At 41.9% G+C, this 24566-nt stretch overlaps 1 protein-coding gene across 15 annotated transcripts in view; it reads right to left on the bottom strand.

Annotated features, from left to right (window-relative positions):
- The window catches only part of LOC114644623 (zona pellucida sperm-binding protein 4-like), a 68005-nt gene that overhangs the window by 26465 nt on the left and 16974 nt on the right, over positions 1-24566 (bottom strand). The window contains exons 4-9 of one of the 15 annotated variants that reach the window (XM_051934380.1): positions 14291-14388; positions 13855-13982; positions 13519-13699; positions 12672-12798; positions 12504-12579; positions 12022-12083 (exon numbers count right to left, since the gene is read on the bottom strand). The exons of 6 other annotated variants lie outside the window; for them this stretch is intronic. In XM_051934380.1, coding sequence (XP_051790340.1) covers positions 12022-12083; positions 12504-12579; positions 12672-12798; positions 13519-13699; positions 13855-13982; positions 14291-14388 — 672 coding nt within the window. Of the gene's footprint in view, positions 1-12021; positions 12084-12503; positions 12580-12671; positions 12799-13518; positions 13700-13854; positions 13983-14290; positions 14389-15987; positions 16321-24566 lie in introns of those variants that run through there. 8 more of the 15 variants (XM_051934373.1, XM_051934378.1, XM_051934381.1 and 5 more) reach the window with 8 other exon arrangements.

A 24566-nucleotide genomic window follows, 5' to 3' on the forward strand; every position in this document is an offset into this window, starting at 1 on the left:
CAGGACTTTGGTGGGTTACTGTAAAGGCGCATTAACACATCAGTGGTTTCCTTTGCCATCTACAGTACTGTAAATTCAGCAGTGAATGCACAGCACGCCAGTTCTGTTGTAAGTAGGGTTACCACTTTTAATACAAAAAAATAATGGACGCATACTGCAGCGGGGGCCACATCCCGTATTACCCAATCAAAAGTAGGAAAGGAGGCATCTTCATAAAATGCGTGTGGGATGATTTGCATGAGGCGCTGCTTTAAAAAAAATGATAAAAAAAAAATACGGGACAAAACCCATCCCGTATTGATTCAAAACGGGACGCGCAATTTCATTCTCAAATACGGGACGATTCCGTATTTTAAAGGACGGGTGGCAACCCTAGTTGTAAGGTCCATTCTATCACCCTGGAGGAGCACAGCGCGTTTTCAGAAATGCTGTTTTCAGCGCGTATCTCCCCGTGAAACTAGTATTTTATGTATCCTGCCGCGCGTATGCACGCTTTGTAGGCACCTTGGAGGAAAAGTGGTGACCCTACGCTGGCTCTTTATACAGACCTGTGTTCTCCGATTCCTCAATTCGAACAAGCGAGACAGGCAGCGTGCTTTCATTAATCAGCAATGGAAAACACAGTTAGTGCCATTAAGTACGCGCCCAGTATTTCATCTGTCCCCGACATATCGTCAGGATTGAAATCGTCATGAATGCCAATGTAGTAGCAGAGCTCCGACACCAATAACACACTTCACATGGCTTAACACAACTTGTGCATATACAGTACGGCAAATGACCAGCAAACTCGGGCTGAAGAGCACATGAAAACACATAAACCCACCAACGTTATGGACACGGAAAACGACATGTATTTTAGCAAAGCGTGTAGCTAGCTCAAAGTGCTTTGCAAGAAGTTAAAGAAAAAAAAGCAAAACTGTAAATAGATAATACAACAGTAATAAATAACCATCCATCCATTATCCAACCCCCTATATCCCAAACACACGGTCACAGGTGTCCGCTGTAGCCAATCCCAGCCAACACAGGGCGCAAGGCAGGAAACAAACCCCGGGCAGGGCGCCAGCACACCGCAGGGCGCACACACACACCAAGCACAACTTAGAATCGCCAATGCACTTAACCTGCATGTCTTTGGACTGTGGGAGGAAACCCACGCAGACATGGGGAGAACATGCAAACTCCATGCAGGGAGGACCCAGGAAGCAAACCCAGGTCTCCTTACTGCGAGGCAGCAGTGCTACCACCGTGCCACCTTATTTGAGTGTTTAGCCTTGCACAATGTGACAACTAAGGCATGCCTTGGAAGCGTTTCTCCATATAACGAACAACGCAGTAGTAGCGCTGCTGCCTCCCAGTGTGGAGGCCAGGGTTCGCTTCGCAGGTCCTCCCTGCGTGGAGTCTGCATGTTCTCCCCATGTCTGTGTGGGTTTCCTCCGGGTGCTCCGGTTTCCTCCCACAGTCCAAAGACATGCAGGTTAGGTGGATTGGCGATTCGAAATTGGCCCTAGTGTGTGCTTGGTGTGTGTGTCCTGCAGTGGGTTGGCACCCTGCTTGGGATTTGGTTCCTGCCTTGCGCCCTGTGTTGGCTGGGATTGGCTCCAGCAGACCCCCATGACCCTGTGTTTGCTTTAATATATCCATCCAACCATTTTCCAACCGGCTGAAACCAATCAACTAACAAACAGTATACTTAAGATTATGCATTTTGTTATACTGTTAGTGAAAGTTTGGGTAATAATAATCATTTCACATTTTACTTACTTTGTTATATAGCTAGCAGATCTGACATTACTTTGTGTGGAAGTTGATTGATTTTTATATTTGCTTTATTACGTATAAATTTTTAATTGATGAATGTATTTTTTAATATGCATGACATTCTCAGCACATTGTAACACATCTATGCAGTACTTCAGTTGAATGCTTTATCCAGTTTAAATTTAACGCCGGGTATGTCTGCCCAGAGTGAACTTTCACTTTAGTTTATAACATTCTTTGTCAGTGATCACATTAATACAAGTAGCACTACGTTTTTAGTTTTGAAGCTTTATATGTAGTACTAGGATGTCATTAATAAAAGGTGTCGCCTGACCTGTGTTGATCATGAAGTCAGCACTCCTAACATCATTGGGCAGTTCTACTGTGGGCTTGCTAAAGATGTACAGAGCTAAAGGATAGATAAGGAGAACAGGAAATGGAGAAGCTTCTAGAAAAACTGGATATACAGGTAGATAATATATCTAAAGCAATTTTGCCAACTTGTCAACTTGAGAGTAGTATTGATTTTTCTGTTTGGCTTCATCTTAGTATAATCTTTGTATGATAAGCTACGCAATCTCTTTCTCCTCCATTCATTGACCTTATTTAGTGTTGGTTTTGTTTTGCTTACACAGACTTAGCAGTGGGGAGAGACACTGTTCATCAGTCTTCCCTTCTACTGTATCTAAGAAAGCGGGCTTCAGTTTCAAAAAATATTCTGGTAATTTGATTTTCTCATTTTGTGGTGCATCAGTTTAGTCTTTTCATGGTGGTGTAACTTGCATAAATATCCAAAGAATTTGATATTTTGATACAGCTTATGTGATACTCATGACAATGGTCATTTTATGAAGTGTCTAATTTTATTTCATGTCTTTTGTAGATTTCTGAGCCATTAGAGAGTCACACAAGGAACATTTCAATGGGAATTTTAGAGTTGGTCAAGCATGGCATCCCTTCAGGATTGCTGTCCAGTGCAGTAAATGTTGTAATTGTCTTTGAAGAGGAGGTTGTTGTCGAGAACTTGGGAAACTTTACAAATGGCTTTACAATCCTGTTTGGCCCACTTTATGCTCTTAATATGAACTCAGGGACCTTAAATACACATTTGAGGTGATCCAGAAAGTGTTCCAGCATCTTGGAAATGACTACACTGCTAGAGTGCAGTCTCTAAAAAAATAAACTATTTGCAAATGGAATATGAATTTCTGTGTGACACTTCCAGTCAATTGTGTCAGTCTTTGATCATTGTTTTAAAACAATTTAGTAAAATGGAATTAACAGTTAAATGGTCTGTTGTCTTATTTGATTTATTCGTTTTCTAAATAAACCTCTAAATCTTGATTCCAAGGAGATGAATTATTTTTTTGTCTGTTTGATAATGACCTTGAGTTAAACAAGATGACTGCCAATATTTTTATTGCTGTTATATGCACTATTATCCATTCATTTTCCAACCCGCTGAATCCTAACACAGGGTCACGGGGGTCTGCTGGTGCCAATCCCACACAACACAAGGCACAAGGCAGGAACCAATCCCGGGCAGGGTGCCAACCCACCGCAGTATATGCACTATTATGATTGGTAAATACTGTGCAACAAAATAATCAATTTACATAACTTTAATTAGGTGAACAAAAATTTTTGAGTGCAATGGGGTCAATAGAAAATTTTAAGTTGGAAAGGACACATTTTTTTTACAGTGTTAAACTGAGGATATGGAGCAAGTTTGCATGTCTATGTTAAGTTCTAAAAAGGTCTCCTGGTGCACTTCATGAATAAAACTCAGATTTGCTCACTGAATTAAGTTCCCCAATGGGGAAACATTTTGGAAGGACACATTACCTGTGGCATTCCCTGAACAAATAAGGACTCTGTGCAAAATTGGGCTGAGATAGGTTTACCGGTACAGGATAAACACAAACACACATTCAGTTTTATATATTAGACTGATTAAACAGCTGAGCGCAGTCTCCCTTTTTTATCATATAAATTTTTTTACACTATGATTTAAACCTATACTTGTTTTCTGAAAGAAGTCCAAAACTTTAATAGCCCTTGTGTATTCCTGGGTGCAATATTTATTGTGGTGCTTTGCAATTAATGAAATAGTACCTCCACATATTTTAACAATTCCATATTTTCCTGTAGTGTGTTGACAGTATGTATTCATCTTCTTCTTTCAGCTGCTACTGTTAGGGGTTGCTACAGTGGATCATCTTCTTCCGTATCTTTCTGTCCTCTACATCTTGCTCTGTCACACCTATCACCTGTATGTCTTCTCTCACCACATCCATAAACCTCCGCTTAGGCCTTCCTCTTCTCCTCTTACCTGGCAGCTCTATCATTAACATCCTTCTCACAATGTACCCAGCATCTCTCCTCTGCACATGTCTAAACCAACGCAATCTCGCCTCTCTGACTTTGTCTCCCAACCGTCCAACTTGAGCTGACCCTCCAATGTACTCATTTCTAAACTTGTCCATCCACATCATACCCAATGCAAATCTCATCATCTTTAACTCTGCTACCTCCAGCTCTGTCTCCTGCTTTCAGGTCAGTGCCACCGTCTCCAACCCATATACTGTAACATAGCTGGTCTCACTACCGTCCTGTGGACCTTCCCTTTCACTCTTGCCGATACCCATCTGTCACAAATCACTCCTGACACTCTTCTCCACTCATTCCACCCTGCCTGCACTCTCTTTTTCACCTCTCTTCCACAATCCACATTACTCTGTACTGTTGATCCCAAGTATTTAAACTATTAAATCTATTATTATTATTATCAAAGATTCATAAGACAATGTTATTTATGAATTCCATGACATATCTTGTGCAAAGAGTTAAATTTGAGATCCCCTAATCTTAAAATGCATTTCCCCTCTTTCAGCTTGACCACACTGTGGTTAGAGAAAATTTTATTAATGTAAGAAATATTTGCCAACTAATTTACATGTTTGATATTAATAAAAAAATTTCATTATTCAGCAATACATTTTCTAAATACTGATTCTATGTGCATTGGAATTTCAGCTTGTCATATATTTTATCATATTTAATATCTCATATTTATTTCCTTTGTATGCAGTACATTGCATTCATTTTCCATGCAGTTTTAAACCTGAATTAGGTCATATGAAATGTTTCTGTCCACATCTTTTTATAAGGCTAAGATGTAATTTGACATAAGGTTGGTGCTGTATGAATAGAAATCCATTTATATGGATGTCAGTCATGCTAATATTGAATTAAATGATCACTGATCTGAAATGATCCCTTTCTGCCATTTATATTAAAGCCTGCTATTTCAAAATGAGGCATCTTTAATCTTTCTTCATAATCCATTTCCTGTAGCTCTGGAATGAGTCTTCTTGCTCTTCTCTGGACTTTTTCTAGCACTGCTTTGTCCTTTTTGTAGCCTGGAGACCAAAACTGCACACAGTACTCCAGATGAGGCCTAACCAGTGCATTATAAAGCTTGGCCATAACCTCCTTGCATTTGTACTCTATACATTGTGCAATATAACTTAACGTTCTGTTAGCTTTCTTAATAGCTTCTGAACCCTCTTTGGATGATTATAACGTAGAGTCCACTAAGACTCCTAAATACTTCTCATAAGGTGTGCTGTCAATTTTCAGACCTCCCATTGTGTATTTAAACCTTACATTTCTACTTCTTATGTCTAATATTTTACATTTACTGACATTAAAGTTCATCTACCACAAATCTGCTCAAGCCTGTATGCTGTCCAAGTCCCTCTGTAATGATTTAACATGTTCGAGATTATATGCAAATATGCACCTATCTTGGTATCATCTCCAAACTAAACAACATGCTACTTATATTCCTATCTAAATCTTTTATATGTACTGGAAATAGCAGCGGCCTTAGCACTGATCCCTATAGAATACCACTCTTAACATCGGCCAATTCTGATGAGGTTCCTCACGCCATCACCCTCTGCTTCCTGTATCTGAGCCAATTCTGCACCCGTCAATGCACATCACCCTGAACGCCCACTTCCTTTACTTTGATGCCGAGTCTCTCATGTGACATTTTATCAAATGATTTCTGAAAGTCCATATAAATAATATCCTATGACTTTGATCATGGGCGTCATGGTGGCGCAGTGGTAGCGCTTCTTGGGTCCTCCCTGCATGGAGTTTGCATGTTCTCCCTGTGTCTGCGTGGGTTTCCTCCGGGTGCTCTGTTTTCCTCCCACAGTCCAAAGACATGCAGGTTAGGTGCATTGGCGATTTTAAATTAGCCCTAGTGTGTGCTTGGTGTGTGTGTGTCCTGTGGTGGGTCGGCGCCCTACCCAGGATTGGTTCCTGTCTTGCGCCCTGTGTTGGCTGGGATTGGCTCCAGCAGACTCCCGTGACCCTGTGTTCGGATTCAGTGGGATGGATGGACTTTGATCATACCCTTTTGTTGCTTCCTGACAGAATTCCAGCATGTTAGTAAAACATGACCTCCCTCTTCTGAACCCATGCTGACTGTTCAGATAACCTCCTGTACTTGCCTCTTGCCTCAACGTTATCCTTAATTCATTACATTAATTTTTCTGTGATGCACATTAAGCTTACTGGCCTATAGTTGCTTGGATCTACCTGGTCACCCTTTTTATATAAAGAGATAATATTTGCCATTTTCCAAGCCTTTGGAATTTCCCTAGTGTAGTAACTTCCTAAAAATATGTGTCAAGGGTTTATATATGTACTCACTAGCTTTCTTAAGACCTCAGGGGTAAATATCAACTGGTCCTGGTGATTTGTTTGATTTCAGTCTACTTAATCAGCAGTACTTCTCCCTGTACAATTTCCAAACCACTCAGTACCTCCTTCATAATCCCATTTACGGCTGGGAGGTTATTAACTTCATCTCCACTTCTGAAGACCTCAGAAAAATGCTTATTTGGAGCATCCACTATTTCATTGCTTGAAATTTTTAATTCCCCGTTACTATTCCTGAATGCAGTTAACCTTCTCTTTGATCTTTAACTACTAAAATAGTGAAAGATTTTCTTTTTGTCATTTTTCACCTTATCTGTTATATTCCTCTTCAACTCTCTTTTAGCCTCCCCGATATCCTTCTAAATGTTTGCCTCCATGTTCTTTAATGCCCTACAATTCACATTGGAGTTATTAGTTATACAGTATACGCCTTACACATCTTTTTTTACTTTGCAGTTTCTTTTTTAACTCTGTATTAACCCAATGGGGAGATTTTTTTTAAGTTCCTGTAAATTCCCAATTTAGGTATGTACCTGTCCTGCATTATATTTAAAACTTGTTGCACTGCTCCTCATCTTTCTTCATACTTAAAAGCTTATCCCAGTCTATCCTCCTTAGACATTGAAGCATTTGCTCACCATTTGCCCTACCAAAGTAAAATTAGTTTTAGTCTTGGCATCCACACTCTTATAAAACATTGAGAAGTTGTATTATATTATGGTCACTTGAACCTAGTGGTTCAATCACTACTACACCCTCAATTCTATCCTGATTTTTACAAAGTACTAACAGACTTCACCCCACATTCATGTTTTAACATACTGTGTTAAAAAACAGCTACTGCTTACTTATTAAAACTCCTGTTCTTGTGCTCTGCTATTTGCAAGATTATCCCAGTTAATATTTGGAGAGTTAAAGTCCCCCATGTCTATAATATCCCCCAGTAAACTTGCCTTTTTAATATAGTATTACTAAAAATGTGTGTTGAAATTACTGTGTCTGCATTGGGCGGACTATAACAAACCCTAATGCGTTACAGATGAAGCCACAACTGAAGAGGACTTCTGTTTAAATTATGTTTAACATAAACAGCAACCTCACCTCCTTTTCTGTTCTGTTTATCCTTCCTAAAAGATATGTATACCTCTATGTTATACTCATCTTCATCATTGTTATTTAGCCAGGTTTCTGTATTGCTAAAATATAATCATGCTGCTCTACATACAACTCATTTCATTTTTGATACTTCTAGCATTAAGGCAAGCTATTTTTAATGTGTGACTCCTTTACATTTAGATTTAAACATTGGGTTAGAATTTATTTTACCATGCGTTTTTATTGTTACACTAGTGTTTAGTGTTTGTTCCTCCATATACAGTTCTAAACTTGACCTGTCCTAATCCCCCAACCCCATTTCCTAGTTTAAACAATCCTAGACTAGCCCAATCATACGTATCCCCGCCACATTGGTGCCCATCCGGTTCAGATGTAACCCCTCACGTCGGAACAGGTGCCATCTATTGCAAAAGGAGTTCCAGTGCCCCACAACCTATACCCTTCTATCCTGCACCGAGATTTCAGCCACACGTTAAACCTTCTGATCTCATGTTATCTGGACTGGCACATGGCCTAGGCAGAACTTCAGAGAAGACTACCTTGTCAATTCTGCTCCTTAGCCTGGTACCTAATTCTTTTTTACATTTGGATTGCAGAACTGACATACCCCTTATGTAATTTGTTCCAACATGGACAATGACAACTGGATCCACCCCTGCTTTGGCCAAGAGCCTATCCACTCTCCCAGAGAGGTCTCCCACCTGTGCACCCGGAAGGCAACACACCATGAGAGACTATCGCTGGAGCAAACCTGCGCTTCAATCTCCCTAATGATTGAGTCCCAAACTATCACTACCTCTGTTTTTCTGAGGACTGGTTTTGAGGTGGCCTCTGGATTACTATCAGGCAGATCTACTTATACTACAAGTTCTAATTGGCCCGTGTGTTGAACCTGTGTATCTTTGGTGCAGATTTTCTTAGCAGTATAAAGAGCGGTAATGGATTTTGAGGAAGGAACACTGTGCATGCACAGGGGACAAATGCCTGTTGCTGGGATCAAGCTATGCCCACAACCATCATGCCATCAATATCCAGGTTCCTACCTGGCCCACAAAGTCTCCACTCAGTGCAATTGTCATCCAGCACAGCAAAGTTAAAGGACAGCACTAATACCTCAATGAACAACTACACTGCCTCTATTTGTGATTACAAGTATGGTGGTTACAATTTTAAGGCAATGCAGTACAGATTATTTTGTAAAAGAACTATGGTTTTGCCATCTCCTAGGGAAGCACTTAGACATTTATGCTGCTAGTGAGGACTGCAACAAAACTGACAGTGCCCACACTGCTGGCTACTCAACAGTTATCTACTGCTACCATTTCCCTGAACTTTGCTATGATTGGACTCTTGAGTCTTTGGAGCAGTCAAGTTAAGAAAAATGTTAGCTATGCGCATTGAATACAGCCAGCTGGCCATTGTTACAAAGCCAAACTCTTATCCAATCTCTTGAATGACATTGTCTTTAGCTGGATCAGCTCCCAGGATTTGTTAGATAAAGCAAATGGCAGGTAGCCACTCTAAGGCATGAAGGAAGACATTTTCCATCAGTCGCAGCTTGTGGCATTTCATGGTTATGTCTTTTGGATTATGAAAACACCTTGGTCAACTTTTAACATCTCGATTAACAAGTGCTAGCTGGCATTCCAAGCTTCTCTGTTGTCCATTTGGATTATCTCTATACATCCTTAACTTTGAAGGATCCCTTATACAGTATTCACCACTTGGTCTGCTTGACTTAAGCAGAACTCAGATGGCCCACCTACACTTTATGGACAAGAACTTATTTCACCTTTTTTTAATGAGCATAAATTAAATAGCATGGCAACAATAGATATGTTGAAAGTCAGAACTTCTCTCCAAGGTTGTTTCTCATTGAATAGAAAGTTCATGATCTTTCAAACTACAACATTATACCAAATTTCATCTTTAGCCGAGCACAGGACAATCTAAGTAATGCTTGGTTACCCAACATGACTTACCTTAATGGTCTTTGGTGGAACCAAAAAGTTGGAATAAGCATGGCTCATCATTGAAAATACCATACACTTGCTTTGTAGAATACAGTACCTTGTCCTGTCCCTTTTCCTTACTCTGCATACTTTCAGAACTGATCTCATTTTGTTAACTCAAGTGGAGTGTCAGAGCTTTGAAAGAAATACACCCACCATAGTCACAGTAGCTCTTTTTAAAGTTAAATAGAATTTCTCTCCCGATAAGAGCTGCCTAACCACAATAGGAATAAGGACACAGTAAACTAATCACGTTTACTCTTGGATCACACTAATCGGAGAACAAATCTAACAGTTGAAATGTAAGGTCTACAACCTGCACCTTTATCTTCAAGACAAACTGACAGATTACATCCACCACCAGGAGGCTGTCCATCACTGCTGCAGATTTCATGTCATGCACCATACATTCCACCTGTGGTTGATCTTTCAAGTCCAAGGTTTTGGCTTTTTGCTGGCAGCCCTGACCAAAGATCTTCACTTACACTTCACATAGCCCACTCAGTTTTATTTCCAGTTATGCTCGTTATAGTGCTCACTTTTGTTATGCATTGCTGCTCAGTTTTCTTTCTTGTGCCAACTAGAAAGTATTACTGGGGTTTTTGGAAGGAGAAATGTAAAGAACTGTTAGAGACTTGGAAAACTAGGTCAAAACTCCTAGAAACTCACTGGTTAGATATAATGAACCAAAAAAAAAAAAAAAAAAAAAAAAGCTACAGTGACAAAGTGCTGTTACACTAATTGTCTACAGACCTCTGGAGTAGATAAGCCAGAGGAGGAAAGCCAACTGTTGCATCAATCATTTAACTTGTCAGACAGATCCCATTTATAAAATTATAGTCTGAAAGATTGACACTTTTTATATAAGTATACAATTTGTACCACAATGGGACTTGTGGTGATGTGGTTAATTTGTCCCATGTGGGACACGGAGGTAGCACTGCCCAGTGCAATTTTCAGCATGGAAAGCTACTACTTCCTCTGATGGGGACTAACTGCTTTTGGGAATGCTGCCTCTGACGAGGCAAATAGTCTTGGTGTATACCAAGTTTACACAATTCCACAAAATACTCTGGCCAAGTTAAGAGTTAAGCATTTGTATTCACACATTATGCCCTTAAAGGATTATTGCTCTGCATTGAAACAACCTCTCCCCTTCCCAGGTCCTTGGCTATCCATGGCTGAAGTCAACTCAAATGTTACATTTGCTAGATTAGTGGGTTGCAAGGAAATAAACTAGTAAAATTAGTGCCTGCTGGAGAGTATTTGTTGGCGATTCTAAATTGGCCCTAGTGTGTGCTTGGTGTGTGGGTGTGTTTGTGTGTGTCCTGCGGTGGGTTGGCATCCTGCCCAGGATTGGTTCCCTGCCTTGTGCCCTGTGTTGGCTGGATTGGCTCCAGCAGACCCCCCGTGACCCTGTGTTTGGATTCAGCAGGTTGGATAATGGATGGAGAGTATTAAAGATACAAGTGCTAGCTTTCTTCACAGCCTAAAGCTTGTAGACTATTGCTTCAGAGCCCCACCTTTTAAATCCAAAGTTCTGTTGAGAAACTTTTACTCAAAAGGTTCAAGTCCAAATAGACTAAATCAAATTCATTTCTTTGGGCGATTCAACCTGTAGTGACTTAAGGGAGGCCCTAGAACATGTGCATGCATTGAAGTTTTCTGCAGTTCTTTAAACCAAGCCTGAAGATTTAATGGACACTTGGAAGGAAAATTTGCCTGGTACTGCATGAGATGAAACCTAAAATGGTCTCCACTGTAGCTTCAAAGGAGGACTGGTTACTCCACCGGCTTAAACTCTATTTGTCACATGCTTGAGTAAACATTAAAATACAGTAAAAACCTGGAGGGGCCCACGGACAAGGTGTATATAGTGTAACAGATTTGGTGTGGGGGGGTGGGGAATAGATCAGGTTCATGGAAAAAATATTCGAAAATAGTTCTAGTATCAATAGTCAAATAAGCCAGTAATTCTACCCAATAAGCCACACTGTTCAAGGCCAATAAACATAGGTGGAAAAATGTTTATTTAGATGAAGTTTCAAATCAATACATTTAGATCTTGAACACAAACCAGTAACTTGCATCACTACAGATGATCAGATCTGGAGGAAAAAGAAAAATCTGTCAAATTCAAAACTTTCAGACTTGCATGCTTTAGATGTGTTTCAGAACAGTTCAAGTATGGTCCTTCATCCTAGAAAGAACTGGTGATACAAGCAGCAAGTAGCTTCTACAATAGAGCAAAATAGACCTAAGCAGGAACCTTTGACACCTGCCAAGTGTGCAGTTAAACCTTGATTCATCAAGGTACACTACAAAAATAGACTAGAGGGGAAAATATTTTAGTTAACTTAGTCTAGTTTGTTAATGCAACTTCAGTACTCACCCCTTTTACATGCACAGTAGAATGCTGCTGCTCCTCCTCAGGTAGTCTGGACACATGTAACCCTGACAAAAAGAACCTCAATTATGCAGTAGTTTTACCATCTTTAGTCCTACAATTATATTTAGCGAGTTATCAAAAGGTATCTGGATTAGGCTTGGTAGTAGTGGAACTAAATGTCAAGAATGAAGTGAAACATATACGAGTGCATATAAGAAGCTGGGATGCACTGTGTTGCAGTACCGAGAATCTGGTCAGATCCAGTATTCCAGCATCAAATCCTGCACTGGTTAGGTGGTCTTTGCATGTTCACCAGCCCCAACATTTATGCAGCCTAGTATTTTGACAGATCTTTCAACTGTAATCCTTAATGTTCAAAAGGTAAGCTCGTTTCACCATACTTGGTATCAAATTCCTCAGCTCCTGGAAGTTGCACTTGGCTGAGATGGTTATTTTTAAAGTTGCAAACTTTAGTGGGAATCTACCTGTATGATCAAAGCAAGCACCATCACAGCTAGTCTCAGCAGATGAGCAGATCTCTGTAGAACAGAGGATATAAATCTGAAAAGGGAATTGAAGCCATGTTTAAAATCTGCACCTCGAGGTAAATCAAGCAGTAGGCAGATGCGTAGCTCCATTCCCTAAAGACTCACCTCTTCATCCAAATATGCTTTTGTTCTACGGTCCACAAATTGGAAGGTTTTCACCTCAAATCTCCGGCAATGATTGTGTGGAGACTTGCGTAGATGTGAAGGTGAAGGGTCCAGGGTGTTGGGACAACTGAAAAGGGATTTTAAAAAAACCACAGCTATCAAATGGAAGCATGTCAGTGTCATACAAATTGAACTGCTGTATCTGCTTCAGGTCTTCTAGATCTTTGCTCACTGAGATGAAATAGCCCTATAGCAGTCACAAATATCCCAATTGTAATCTGGGCTATTAGACATCTAATCTTACAACTGAGCCACAATCAAAGTGAAATCTGCATTTTGTGCTTGCATTTCAATCAAATATGAACATTCATCATGCACAAACGCTATTTCCTTAGCATCAACTAAGTGTACATTCGTATTTGCATCTTAGACTCAACCTGAAAGTGATTTGACAATATGGTTAAGCCTCAATTTGTAATGAGGCACATGGTAAAACACACTTATTATGCATTTACATCTAAACACTACAAATATGTAGTGTCCCAAGAAAGTCTGGTATTGCATGCCAAATACAGCAAATGTCGCTACATAGGACTGGTTTAACCTGCTAAATGCAACAGCTTTGATGAAATTCCTGGTTTCCAACTACTGAATTGTAAGTAAAAGGAAAATAGGACTAAAGGGGGACATTAAGGGCCTCCTTTGGTAATTTTGCATCCCTTTAGTTGATAAGAATTTGGTCAGACTGAAGCAAAAAAATGATGAACTTGGCTCTCTACAAAAATAGGAAACAATATCTTCTGCCTAGCTGTAGTGGAAAGAGGAAAACCCCATTTTGCAACCTCACCCATTGTAGATCAGAACCCAGGCTGCTTCAGAAGACCTTGGATAAGCAATGCAGTAGTTCACCAGTAGCTTTGCATCTGGATCAGGAGAATTGAGGAGGCACAACTCCAAATACAGACTAGAACCTAGCAATAATCTTAAGGGGAGACCAGTTTCTGGATAGTACTGGGTGTAACATTTATCTGAAATGAACCAGACAGTATTAGTAATTCAAGCACCAGTAGGAATATCACAGGATTCAGACACTTCAATTTTCAACCCATTAACTCAGAATACCTTGGGCAAGGGGTGGGGGTTAAGCTACTTTCCCTGTTCTTCCACCAGATGCAAGTCTTACCTTTAGCCACTCTCAGCTGAACCCCTGGGTCTATGGGATGGGACACCACAGACTGTGGTGGCAAACTCTTCACTATGTAGCCCAAACTGACCAGGCTGCCCTCTGAATAGCTGCATTGCATCTTGAAACTTTAGAAAGACATTTTAAAGCAGTTATTTCAGTTTATGAACTTTCAGGGATAGATTTAATAAAACATTCCATTCTGCTAGTACACAGCTAACTTACATTTTGCCTTGGTTAGCGGTCTCACAAAAGAGAGTACATAATTGATCTTGCACTTAAGTATTCCAACTTCCAAGGAAGGAACCAATACATTATACCCCTTCAAAATTAGAATTACATTGTCCTACCTATTGCCATCTTGGTCTGTATTTTAATAGAAACCAAAATGAATGAGGCATGCAAAGCATCAGCATGTGGGCAAACCAAGACTTACTTGTAAGGAAGCTCCCGACTTATTTCACCAAACGCCTGGCTATAAGTGACAACACTGCCCAGCACTTCTGCAATAAAGAGGCTTGTGGATCCTATTTCCTGTATTGCAACAGCAAAAAAAAAATAATAATAAAACGAGATATATAGATATCTATAATCTCAGACTTTAAATCAACAAGCAAAGTTCTCAAACACCAGCTTTTAACCCACAGCAAGTACTGGTTATATTCAAAATTCACATGCAGGAAAAAATTCCAATTGCCTTCAGTGTTCATCGCAGTGCATTCTGCATTAAGAATGAAGCCTGTAGTTTTGAGGTTACTCTTACATACCCGACAACCTTGGTGGTAAGGGGGAAATCTACAGAGCATTTCTAAAAAGGCAGGGTACACACACAAGCAGCTGATAGGACACTGAAGAAATGTAGGCATGATGTATGAGAAATCTGTTTAAGATCTACACTAATGTAGAAGTTACCAGGGTTAACCTAGTTAGCAGTAGAGGATCTAGTCTTTGTAACATGGAATATACAGTATATTGCTTAAATATATGTTAATCCAAGTCTAAACAAAAACCTGTAGCTTGCTAGCAACTCACTTCTACTCATACAGGAATGAGCCACGTAAAACACGGAAGCTAAACTAACAGGTTTGAAAGCTCTACACTGCCAAGGCAAGACTTCTAAAACTCAATTATATATACAGAGACATGCATAAAGTGGCCCAAAGCCCTCATTCTCTTTGCATATTAAGTTAAAATGCATTTGCACTGCTCACTAATGACCTGGATTTTCGTTACTATAACTTCCAACAAATATGCCATTACTTACAAATGCACTTGTTCCACATTCTCCCAACCCAAACTTGAAGAGGGCAAAGTCTTCAGTCAGCAGCAAGGGGTGACATGCCTCCTGACCAACTCTCAAGGTGTGAAGATTGATCTCTGGCCAAGTTGAATTACGATAAACCACAAACACGACGTTGTTGTCTTTTGTGCAAGCTGTTGAATGAAAAAATCAATACAAGTTAAACAAAAGCCACCAGATAGATTGGAATTAGATTAATAGCCTGAGAGGAGTGTCAGTCAAGATAATGGAGGGGAAGCTCAATGCTCAGAGGGATCTGAACCAAGCACACATTTAACTGGAGGTTATGCAATAAGACTTCTAGAAAAGTCACTAGGACAAAAGTCCAAAAATATGGTGCTGGTCATAACCTTCCAAGGGGTAAAAACAAACAGGCCTTCTGGATATCAGCACTAGCAGCCCAGTGAGAGGCCAAGCTTCGGGAGTCACCATGAGCAGGACCACAAGGAATGTGCATCTCATTAGGAACTCGGCATCCTACGGGGAGATCTGGATTGTTAGTTTTGGTTGCAGTGCTTACTGGTTGCTTTCCTGTCAAATATTCTGTCCAAGCAAGCATTAACAAACAGAAGCAATAGAAAAGAAGCATTTCACACTTATTATTGTGACTGTCCTATGTTAAACCAATTATGTCCCGATCAAATTGTGTGTCCACCGCAAAATTACACAACTGACAGGCTTCCTATTAATAATATGCACTTAAAATTTGAGAAAAATCAAAATGCAAACTTAGTGTGAAGGTCATCAATAGTTTTCTGTTGACCTTTAAGAGTATCTGCTTAATATAATTGGACCTAAATTCATACAATCCAGTTGTAGTTAAAATAAGCTACCTGAAGGTCGTGGATGTGAAAGAGCATTCATCTCTCCGGCACTAACAAAGTCACCACCGATTCTATAGGGAGATGCGTTTCATGAAGAAATGTGGTTCACTACTCTCGCAAGGATCTTCAGTCTCTGGCTTTGACAGTGGCCTTGATGGACGGGGTCTGTGGCCAGTGCCATGACCCAATGGGTGGCCCCCGGCCTGGGTGGCAGGTGGCCCGGTTTGGGTGGCGGATGGCCGCCAGGCCCTGAGGGATGACCCGGTTTGGGTGGCGGGTGGCCGCCAGGGACTGACAGGGTGGCCCGGTTTGGGTGGCGGGTGGCCGCCGGGCCCCGAGGGATGCCCCGGTTTGGGGTGGCGGTGTGGCCGCCGGGCCCCGAGGGATGCCCCGGTTTGGGTGGCGGGTGGCCGCCGGGCCCCGAGGGATGCCCCGGTTTGGGTGGCGGGTGGCCGCCGGGCCCCGAGGGATGCCCCCGGTTTGGGTGGCGGGTGGCCGCCGGGGACCGAGGGTGGCCCGGTTTGGGTGGCGGGTGGCCGCCGGGCCCCGAGGGATGGCTCGAACGGTGGCCCGGTTTGGGTGGCAGGTGGCCGCCGGGCCCCGAGGGATGGCTCGAACGGTGGCCCGGTTTGGGTGGCGGGTGGCCGCCGGGCCCCGAGGGATGCCCCGGTTTGGGTGGCGGGTGGCCGCCGGGCCCCGAGGGATGCCCCGGTTTGGGTGGCGGGTGGCCGCCGGGCCCCGAGGGATGCCCCGGTTTGGGTGGCGGGTGGCCGCCGGGCCCCGAGGGATGCCCCGGTTTGGGTGGCGGGTGGCCGCCGGGCCCCGAGGGATGCCCCGGTTTGGGTGGCGGGTGGCCGCCGGGCCCCGAGGGATGGCCCGAAGGGTGGCCCGGTTCGGGGGCGGATGGCCGCCGGGCCCTGAGGGATGGCCTGGTTCGGGTGGCGGATGGCCGCCAGGGACCGACGGGTGGCCTGAAGGGTGGCCCGACGGGTGGCCCGGTTCAGGTGGCAGATGGCCGCCGGGGACCGACGGGTGGCCCGGTTTGGGAGGCGGATGGCCGCCGGGCCCCGAGAGATGCCCTGGTTTTGGGTGGCGGGTGGCCCGCCGGGCCCCGAGAGATGCCCCGGTTTGGGTGGCGGGTGGCCGCCGGGGACCGACGGGTGGCCTGAAGGGTGGCCCGGTTTGGGAGGCGGATGGCCGCCGCGGACCGACGGGTGGCCCGGTTTGGGAGGCGGATGGCCGCCGCGGACTGTACGGATGGCCGCCGCGGACCGACGGGTGGCCCGGTTTGGGAGGCGGATGGCCGCCGGGGCCCAACTTAGGTGAAAGCCACGGACTAGGATCAGCAGAGGAAACCTGCCAGACGGTTTGCTTCTTTTCAAGGGTTTTCCAAGGTCATGGGATTGCGGAGACAGAAAAGCAAAGGTTGCAACCACTTTTGCTACGGGTAGAGATTTAATTTCTGGATGCATATTTAAACGTGCCTCTCTTTTGTCGTCCTCTAATCTCTTATTTTCAAAACCATTCGTATCTAATTTACTAGCCGTTTGTATTATTACACCGTCATCCGTTTCTCGTGGAATTTTCAGCATCTGTTTCTCTTCAGAGTCATAGACTTTTGACTTCATTGCTGAGCTTCCAGTGTTCCGGGTAAATTGTCCCACTGAATAACTTAACGGCTCTTTCACTCTTTTTTCAGGGATAGAAATGCGGGTGGTTTCATCGTCTGCCACACTAGCTGCACCTTTCAAATTGTTTAACCTTCTGAGGTTAGTGGCACTGTGCCAAGCCAGAGATAACAGACTTTTCTGTCCCGGGGAGCTACTACCGGCGTCATGCCGAGAGCTTTCTTTTCTTGTGTCAGGACTCGATCGTGCAGAAACACCCGTTTCGTTTGTAACAGGCGGCCGATCGGCAGACACCGTAAGAAAAGCCGCGCTTGCCAGCAACAGACAAGCCAATGGAAGCCCCGGCGGTAACGCCGGCTTCTCCCGTAACATGTTCTGGCGCTCCTCTTAACGGTGAGCAGATCTGTCCCTCTTCAGGGCTGGTTGTTGTGTGGTATTTTTTTTTGGGTTTTTTTTTCCGCCTCTCTAGCCTGCAGTAGTTCAAACAAAGGACAATAAAAAAAATAAAAAAAAAAAACTTTTTACAATCGAGTTGATTTTCGTTGTCTTATTTATAACCGTCGACGGGCTACACTTTTTGTAGGCTACAAATTAAGGTAATAATTAGCTCTTCGCAGTTTAACGAGTCTTTGAAAGTGTTTAATCCCCACGTGTTTGTGTGTATTAGCATAGCGGAGCAGTCTTTGCAATTGATGTATTTTAACTACATTAATACCATGTAGTTGCACTTAATTAACATTAATTTAACATTTATGTTTGATAGAAGTTCAGTAAATAGGCAAAGAAAGTTTAGGAATTAAAAAATTAACAAAATCTAACTTATTGTTAAGCCATATACAAAAAGTAATTTTATTATTATTTCTTAATCTTCGCTGTAGTTTGGTTCTAAAATATTAGGAACAACAATTGGTAATCGTTTTTAAAAAAAGAAGTCAATATTTTTTTAATTAAAGAATTATAAATTGTGAAGTTCATTCTGTCATTCAAATTAGCATAGTGTGTGTGTGTGTGGATCCCATATTTTTTCAATATCTATATGGCTAGTAATTTGTAAAAATATTACTGGATAAAAGAGGAGCGCTAGAATAATGGCAAAATGCATTCATTTTAACTAGAGCTTTAGGGAAACGTTTTACTAACATAATATCCATCGTCACAATCCCCCTCGTGTTCTTAGATCCGCAGATCAGTTGCTCCTAACCGTTCCCAGGGCACGTTTTAAAGTTCGTGGTGAAAGGGGCTTTTTCCGTCTGTGCACCTAGGCTCTGGAACTCCTTACCTTTAGTGGTTTAGGCAAGCCGCTTCAGTCGCCACATTCAAATCACACCTAAAAACGCACTTCTTCACATTGGCTTTTAATTCTTAACCTGTCTTATTTCCACTTGGTTTTTGCTATTTCTCTGTTTATTGGGTCCCCTGACCAGTTTTTAGTGTCTCTGTTTTATTCTCTCTTAATGTTTGTTTTTAATATTTTGCTTTTAGTCTTGCTTGTTTTAACTGTACAGCGCTTCGGTCAGTTGTAATGCTGTGTTTTTAAGCGCTTAACAAATAAAAATGGTATGGTATGGTATATTAATATTCAGATAATGAGTGTTATTTGTTCCTATCAATGAAAAGTCATCGCATTTGTAATGTTGCTTACCTCAAAAATTAAAAGATTTAGCTGTTAAAATTACCAAAACAATCCTACTGAATGTAGAATCCTGAAAAATGGAAAATAATTTCATATTTAAATTGGGTGTATAATAAAAAGCGCATATAGTCTTAAATGGGGATTCTGCCGCTTTCTATGCATGGGATTGACTACCCTGGCCTGTACAGGATAAATTAAAAGGATAGTCTAAAAACTTGAGAGCTTTAGTGGTTTCACTTCATCTGACTGATCAGCATTAATTCAGTTATATAAAGTGGGCCATTTTAAGGTTAGATGGCAATTTCCCATTCTTTAATATAAAAGACAGAAACATAAAAGTCTTCTTGTGTTCTTGATAGCTTTAGTTTATGAGTAACAAGGGTGTCTGGTGCTACCTCGGGTGAAATAATGTGCAGTTGAGAGAAAAAAATTGTGCTTATGAAGAAAAAAATGTTGGTGCAACACTTGAGTTAAAAAATGTTGTCCTAAAAAAGAAAAAAATGTCGAATGGACGAATATGTAATTTATGCCATTCGTGAAATAATGTTTCTGTACTTAGTCAACTTTTCAGGTTTGAGAAAAAAATACATGTTTGCTGAATAAAATATTGATGCATTTCGTCTACTGAGCATGCGCAAATTAGGGGGTAAATTCAAACGTTCTAGACGAGCTGCAAAATTTAATTTAATGTTTCATCCGTCAATAGCAACATTAAATGAACGATCATACGTTAACAGGTATGTGAAGTTGTACACTTATGCGTAATTTTCTTCAGTAATGCAAATTCTACACTTGGTTCGTTATTATTTTAATAATTTAATACTTTGAACGTTAACTTGGTCAGCAAGGTAAGTTAGTTTTAAATTTAGTTTTCATCCATTTTCCAACCTGCTGAATCCAAGCACAGGGTCACGGGGGTCTGCTGGAGCCAATCCTAGCTAACACAGGGCGTAAGGCAGGAAACAAACACCCGGCAGGGTGCCAGCCAACCGCAGGGCGCCACACACACACACGCGACAGTTTAGAATTGCCAATGCACCTGACCTGCATGTATTTGGACTGTGGGAGAGAAACCGGAGCACCCGGAGGGAACTCACGCAGACACGGGAAGAACATGCATGTGAACCCGGGTCTCCTAACTGCGAGGCACCAGCGCTACCACTGCGCCACCGTGCCGCCCAATTTAGTTTTCTGTAAAGTTAATATTATTTGCCTATTCGTTTAACACAGTTCTGCACGTCAGCAATAGCCTACTTTATCACTTTTATGATTAGCTAACTACTGTCTGCCTTCAGCCACATTTGTCATTTGCTAGTAAGCCGCCGTAGGTTTTTTGCAAGCCCCTGTCCAAACTTCCGCGTTTTTCTGAGAAACTATTGTGTAGGTCTTTAATCGAGCTCGCTAGCGTAAGATACATGTACAGGACTTTGGTGGGTTACTGTAAAGGCGCATTAACACAGCAGTGGTTTCCTTTACCATCTACTGTAAATGCAGCAGTGAATGCACAGCACGCCAGTTCTGTTGTAAGGTCCATTCTATCACCCTGGAGGAGCGCAGCGCGTTTTCAGCGCGTATCTCCCCGTGATGAAACTAGCATTTTATGTATCCTGCCGAACGTATGTACGCTTTGTAGGCACCTTGGAGGAAAAATGGTGACCCTACGCTGGCTCTTTATAGGCTACAGACCTGTGTTCTCCGATTCCTCAATTCGAACAAGCGAGGCAGGCAGCGTGCATTCATTAATCAGCAATGGAAAACACAGTGCCATTAAGTTTGCGTCCAGTATTTCATCTGTGCCCGACATATCGTCAGGATTGAAATCGTCATGAATGCCAATGCAGTAGCAGAGCTCCGACACCAAAACACACTTCACATGGCTTAACACAACTTGTGCATATACAGTACGGCAAATGACCAGCAAACTCGGGCTGAAGAGCACATGAAAACACATAAAACCACCAACGTTATGGACACGGAAAACGACATGTGTAGCTAGCTCAAAGTGCTTTGCAAGAAGTTAAAGAAAAAAAAGCAAAACTGTAAATAGATAATACAATAGTAATAAATATCCATCCATCCATTTTTCAACCCGCAAGGGCGCAAGGCAGGAACCAATCCCGGGCAGGGCACCAACCCACCGCAGACACACACACACACACACATACACACCAGGGCCAATTTAGAATCGTCAGTCCACCTAACCTGCATGTCTTTGGACTGTGGGAGGAAACCAGAGCACCTGAAGGAAACCCATGGGGAGAACACTTAAACTCCCCGCAGGGAGGACCTGGGAAGCGAAACCCGGGTCTCCTTACTGCGAGGCAGCAGTGCTACCACTGCGCCACCATGCCACCTTATTTGAGTGTTTAGCCTTGCACAATGTGACAACTAAGGAATGCCTTGGAAGTATTTCCCCATTTTATTTTTTTCTCCATATAATAAACAACGGTGTCGCAGTGGTAGTGCTGCTGCCTCCCAGTGTGGAGACCAGGGTTCGCTTCGCAGGTCCTCCCTGCGTGGAGTCTGCATGTTCTCCCCATGTCCTGCGTGGGTTTCCTGCGGGTGCTCCGGTTTCCTCCCACAGTCCAAAGACATGCAGGTTAGGTGGATTGGCGATTCGAAATTGGCCCTAGTGTGTGCTTGGTGTGTGTGTCCTGCAGTGGGTTGGCACCCTGCCTGTGATTTGGTTCCTGCCTTGCCCCCTGTGTTGGCTGGGATTGGCTCCAGCAGACCCCCGTGACCCGGTGTTCAGATTCAGTGGGTTGGAAAATGGATGGATGGGTGTTATAGCTAGCAGATCTGACATTACTGTGTGTGGAAGTTGATTGATTTTTATATTTGCTTTATTACGTATCATTTTCTAACTGATGAATGCATTTTTTAATATGCATGACATTCTCAGCACATTGTAACACATCTATGCAGTACTCCAGTTGAATGCTTTATCCAGTTTAAATTTAACACCGGGTATGTCTGCCCAGAGTGAACCTTCACTTTAGTTTATAACATTCTTTGTCAGTGATCAGATTAATACAAGTAGCACTACGTTTTTAGTTTTGAACCTTTATATGTAGTACTAGGGTGTCATTAATAAAAGGTGTCTCCTGACCTGTGTTGATCATGAAGTCAGCACTCCTAACATCATTGGGCAGTTCTACTGTGGGCTTTCTAAAGATGTACAGAGCTAAAGGATAGATAAGGAGAACAGGAAATGGAGAAGCTTCTAGAAAAACTGGATATACAGGTAGATAATATATCTAAAGCAATTTTGCCAATTTGTCAACTTGAGAGTAATATTGATTTTTCTGTTTGGCTTCATCTTAGTATAATCGGTGTATGATAAACTAAGCAATCTCTTTCTCCTCCATTCATTGACCTTATTTAGTGTTGGATTTGTTTTGCTTACACAGACTTAGCAGCGCACAGGAGAGACACTGTTCATCCGAGTCTTCCCTTCTATCTAAGAAAGCGGGCTTCCATTTCAAAAAATATTCTGGTAATTTGCTTTTCTCATTTTGTGGTGCATCAGTTTAGTCTTTTCATGGTGGTGTAACTTGCATAAATATCCAAAGAACTTGGTATTTTGATACAGTTTATGTGATACTCATGACAATGGTCATTTTATGAAGTGTCTAATTTTATTTCATGTCTTTTGTAAATTTCTGAGCCATTAGAGACTCATGCAAGGAACATTTCAATGGGAATTTTAGAGTTGGTCAAGCATGGCATCCCTTCAGGATTGCTGTCCAGTGCAGTAAATGTTGTAATTGTCTTTGAAGAGGAGGTTGTTGTCGAGAACTTGGGAAACTTTACAAATGGCTTTACAATCCTGTTCGGCCCACTTTATGCTCTTAATATGAACTCAAAGACCTTAAATACACATTTGAGGTGATCCAGAAAGTGTTCCAGCACCTTGGAAATGACTACACTGCTAGAGTGCAGTCTCTAAAAAAATAAACTATTTGCAAATGGAATATGAATTTCTGTGTGACACTTCCAGTTAATTGTGTTCGTCTTTGATCATTGTTTTAAAACAATTTAGTGAAATGGAATTGACAGTTAAATGGTCTGTTGTCTTATTTGATTTATTCGTTTTCTAAATTCCTAAATCTTGATTCCAAGGAGATTAATTCTTTTTTTGTCTGTTTGGTAATGACCTTGAGTTAAACAAGATGACTGCCAATACTTTTTTTGCTGTTATATGCACTATTATGATTGGTAAATACTGTGCAACAAAATAATCAATTTACATAACCTTAATTGGGTGAAGTAAATTTTTTGAGTGCAACGGGTCACTAGAAAATTTTAAGTTGGAAAGGTCACATTTTTTTTACAGTGTTAAACTGAGGATATGGAGCAAGTTTGCATGTCTATGTTAAGTTCTAAAAAGGTCTCCTGGTGCACTTCATGAATAAATCTCAGATTTGCTCACTGAATTAAGTTCCCCAGTGGGGAAAAATTTTGGAAAGACACATTACCTGTGGCATTTCCCTGAACAAATAAGGACTCTGTGCAAAAATGGGCTGAGATAGGTTTACCGGTACAGGATAAACACAAACACACATTCTGTTTTATATATTAGACTGATTATACAGCTGAGCGCAGTCTCCCTTTTTGTATAATATAAATTTTTTTACACTATGATTTAAACCTATACTTGTTTTCTGAAAAGAACTCCAAAACTTAATAGCCCTTGTGTATTCCTGGGTGCAATATTTATTGTGGTGCTTTGCAATTAATGAAATAGTTTATAATATAATATTTTAACAGTTCCATATTTTCCTGTAGTGACAGCATGTATCTGCGGTGGGTTGGCACCCTGCCCGGGATTGGTTCCTGCCTTGTGCCCTGTGTTGGCTGGGATTGGCTCCAGCAGACCCCCGTGACCCTGTGTTCGGATTCAGCGGGTTAGAAAATGGATGGATGGATGGACAGCATGTATTCATCTTCTTCTTTCGGCTGCTCCCTTTAGCGGTCGCCACAGTGGATCATCTTCTTCTGTATCTTTCTGTCCTCTACATCTTGCTCTATTAAACCCATCACCTGCATGTCTTCTCTCACCACATCCATAAACCTCCACTTAGGCCTTCCTCTTCTCCTCTTACCTGGCAGCTCTATCATTAACATCCTTCTCACAATGTACCCAGCATCTCTCCTCTGCACATGTCTAAACCAACGCAATCTCGCCTCTCTGACTTTGTCTCCCAACCGTACAACTTGAGCTGACCCTCTAATGTACCCATTTCTAAACTTATCCATCCACATCATACCCAATGCAAATCTTAGCATCTTTAACTCTGCTACCTCCAGCTCTGTCTCCTGCTTTT

This window comes from Erpetoichthys calabaricus, chromosome 12, assembly GCF_900747795.2.
Source record: "Erpetoichthys calabaricus chromosome 12, fErpCal1.3, whole genome shotgun sequence".
Classification (NCBI taxonomy): Eukaryota; Metazoa; Chordata; class Cladistia; order Polypteriformes; family Polypteridae; genus Erpetoichthys; species Erpetoichthys calabaricus.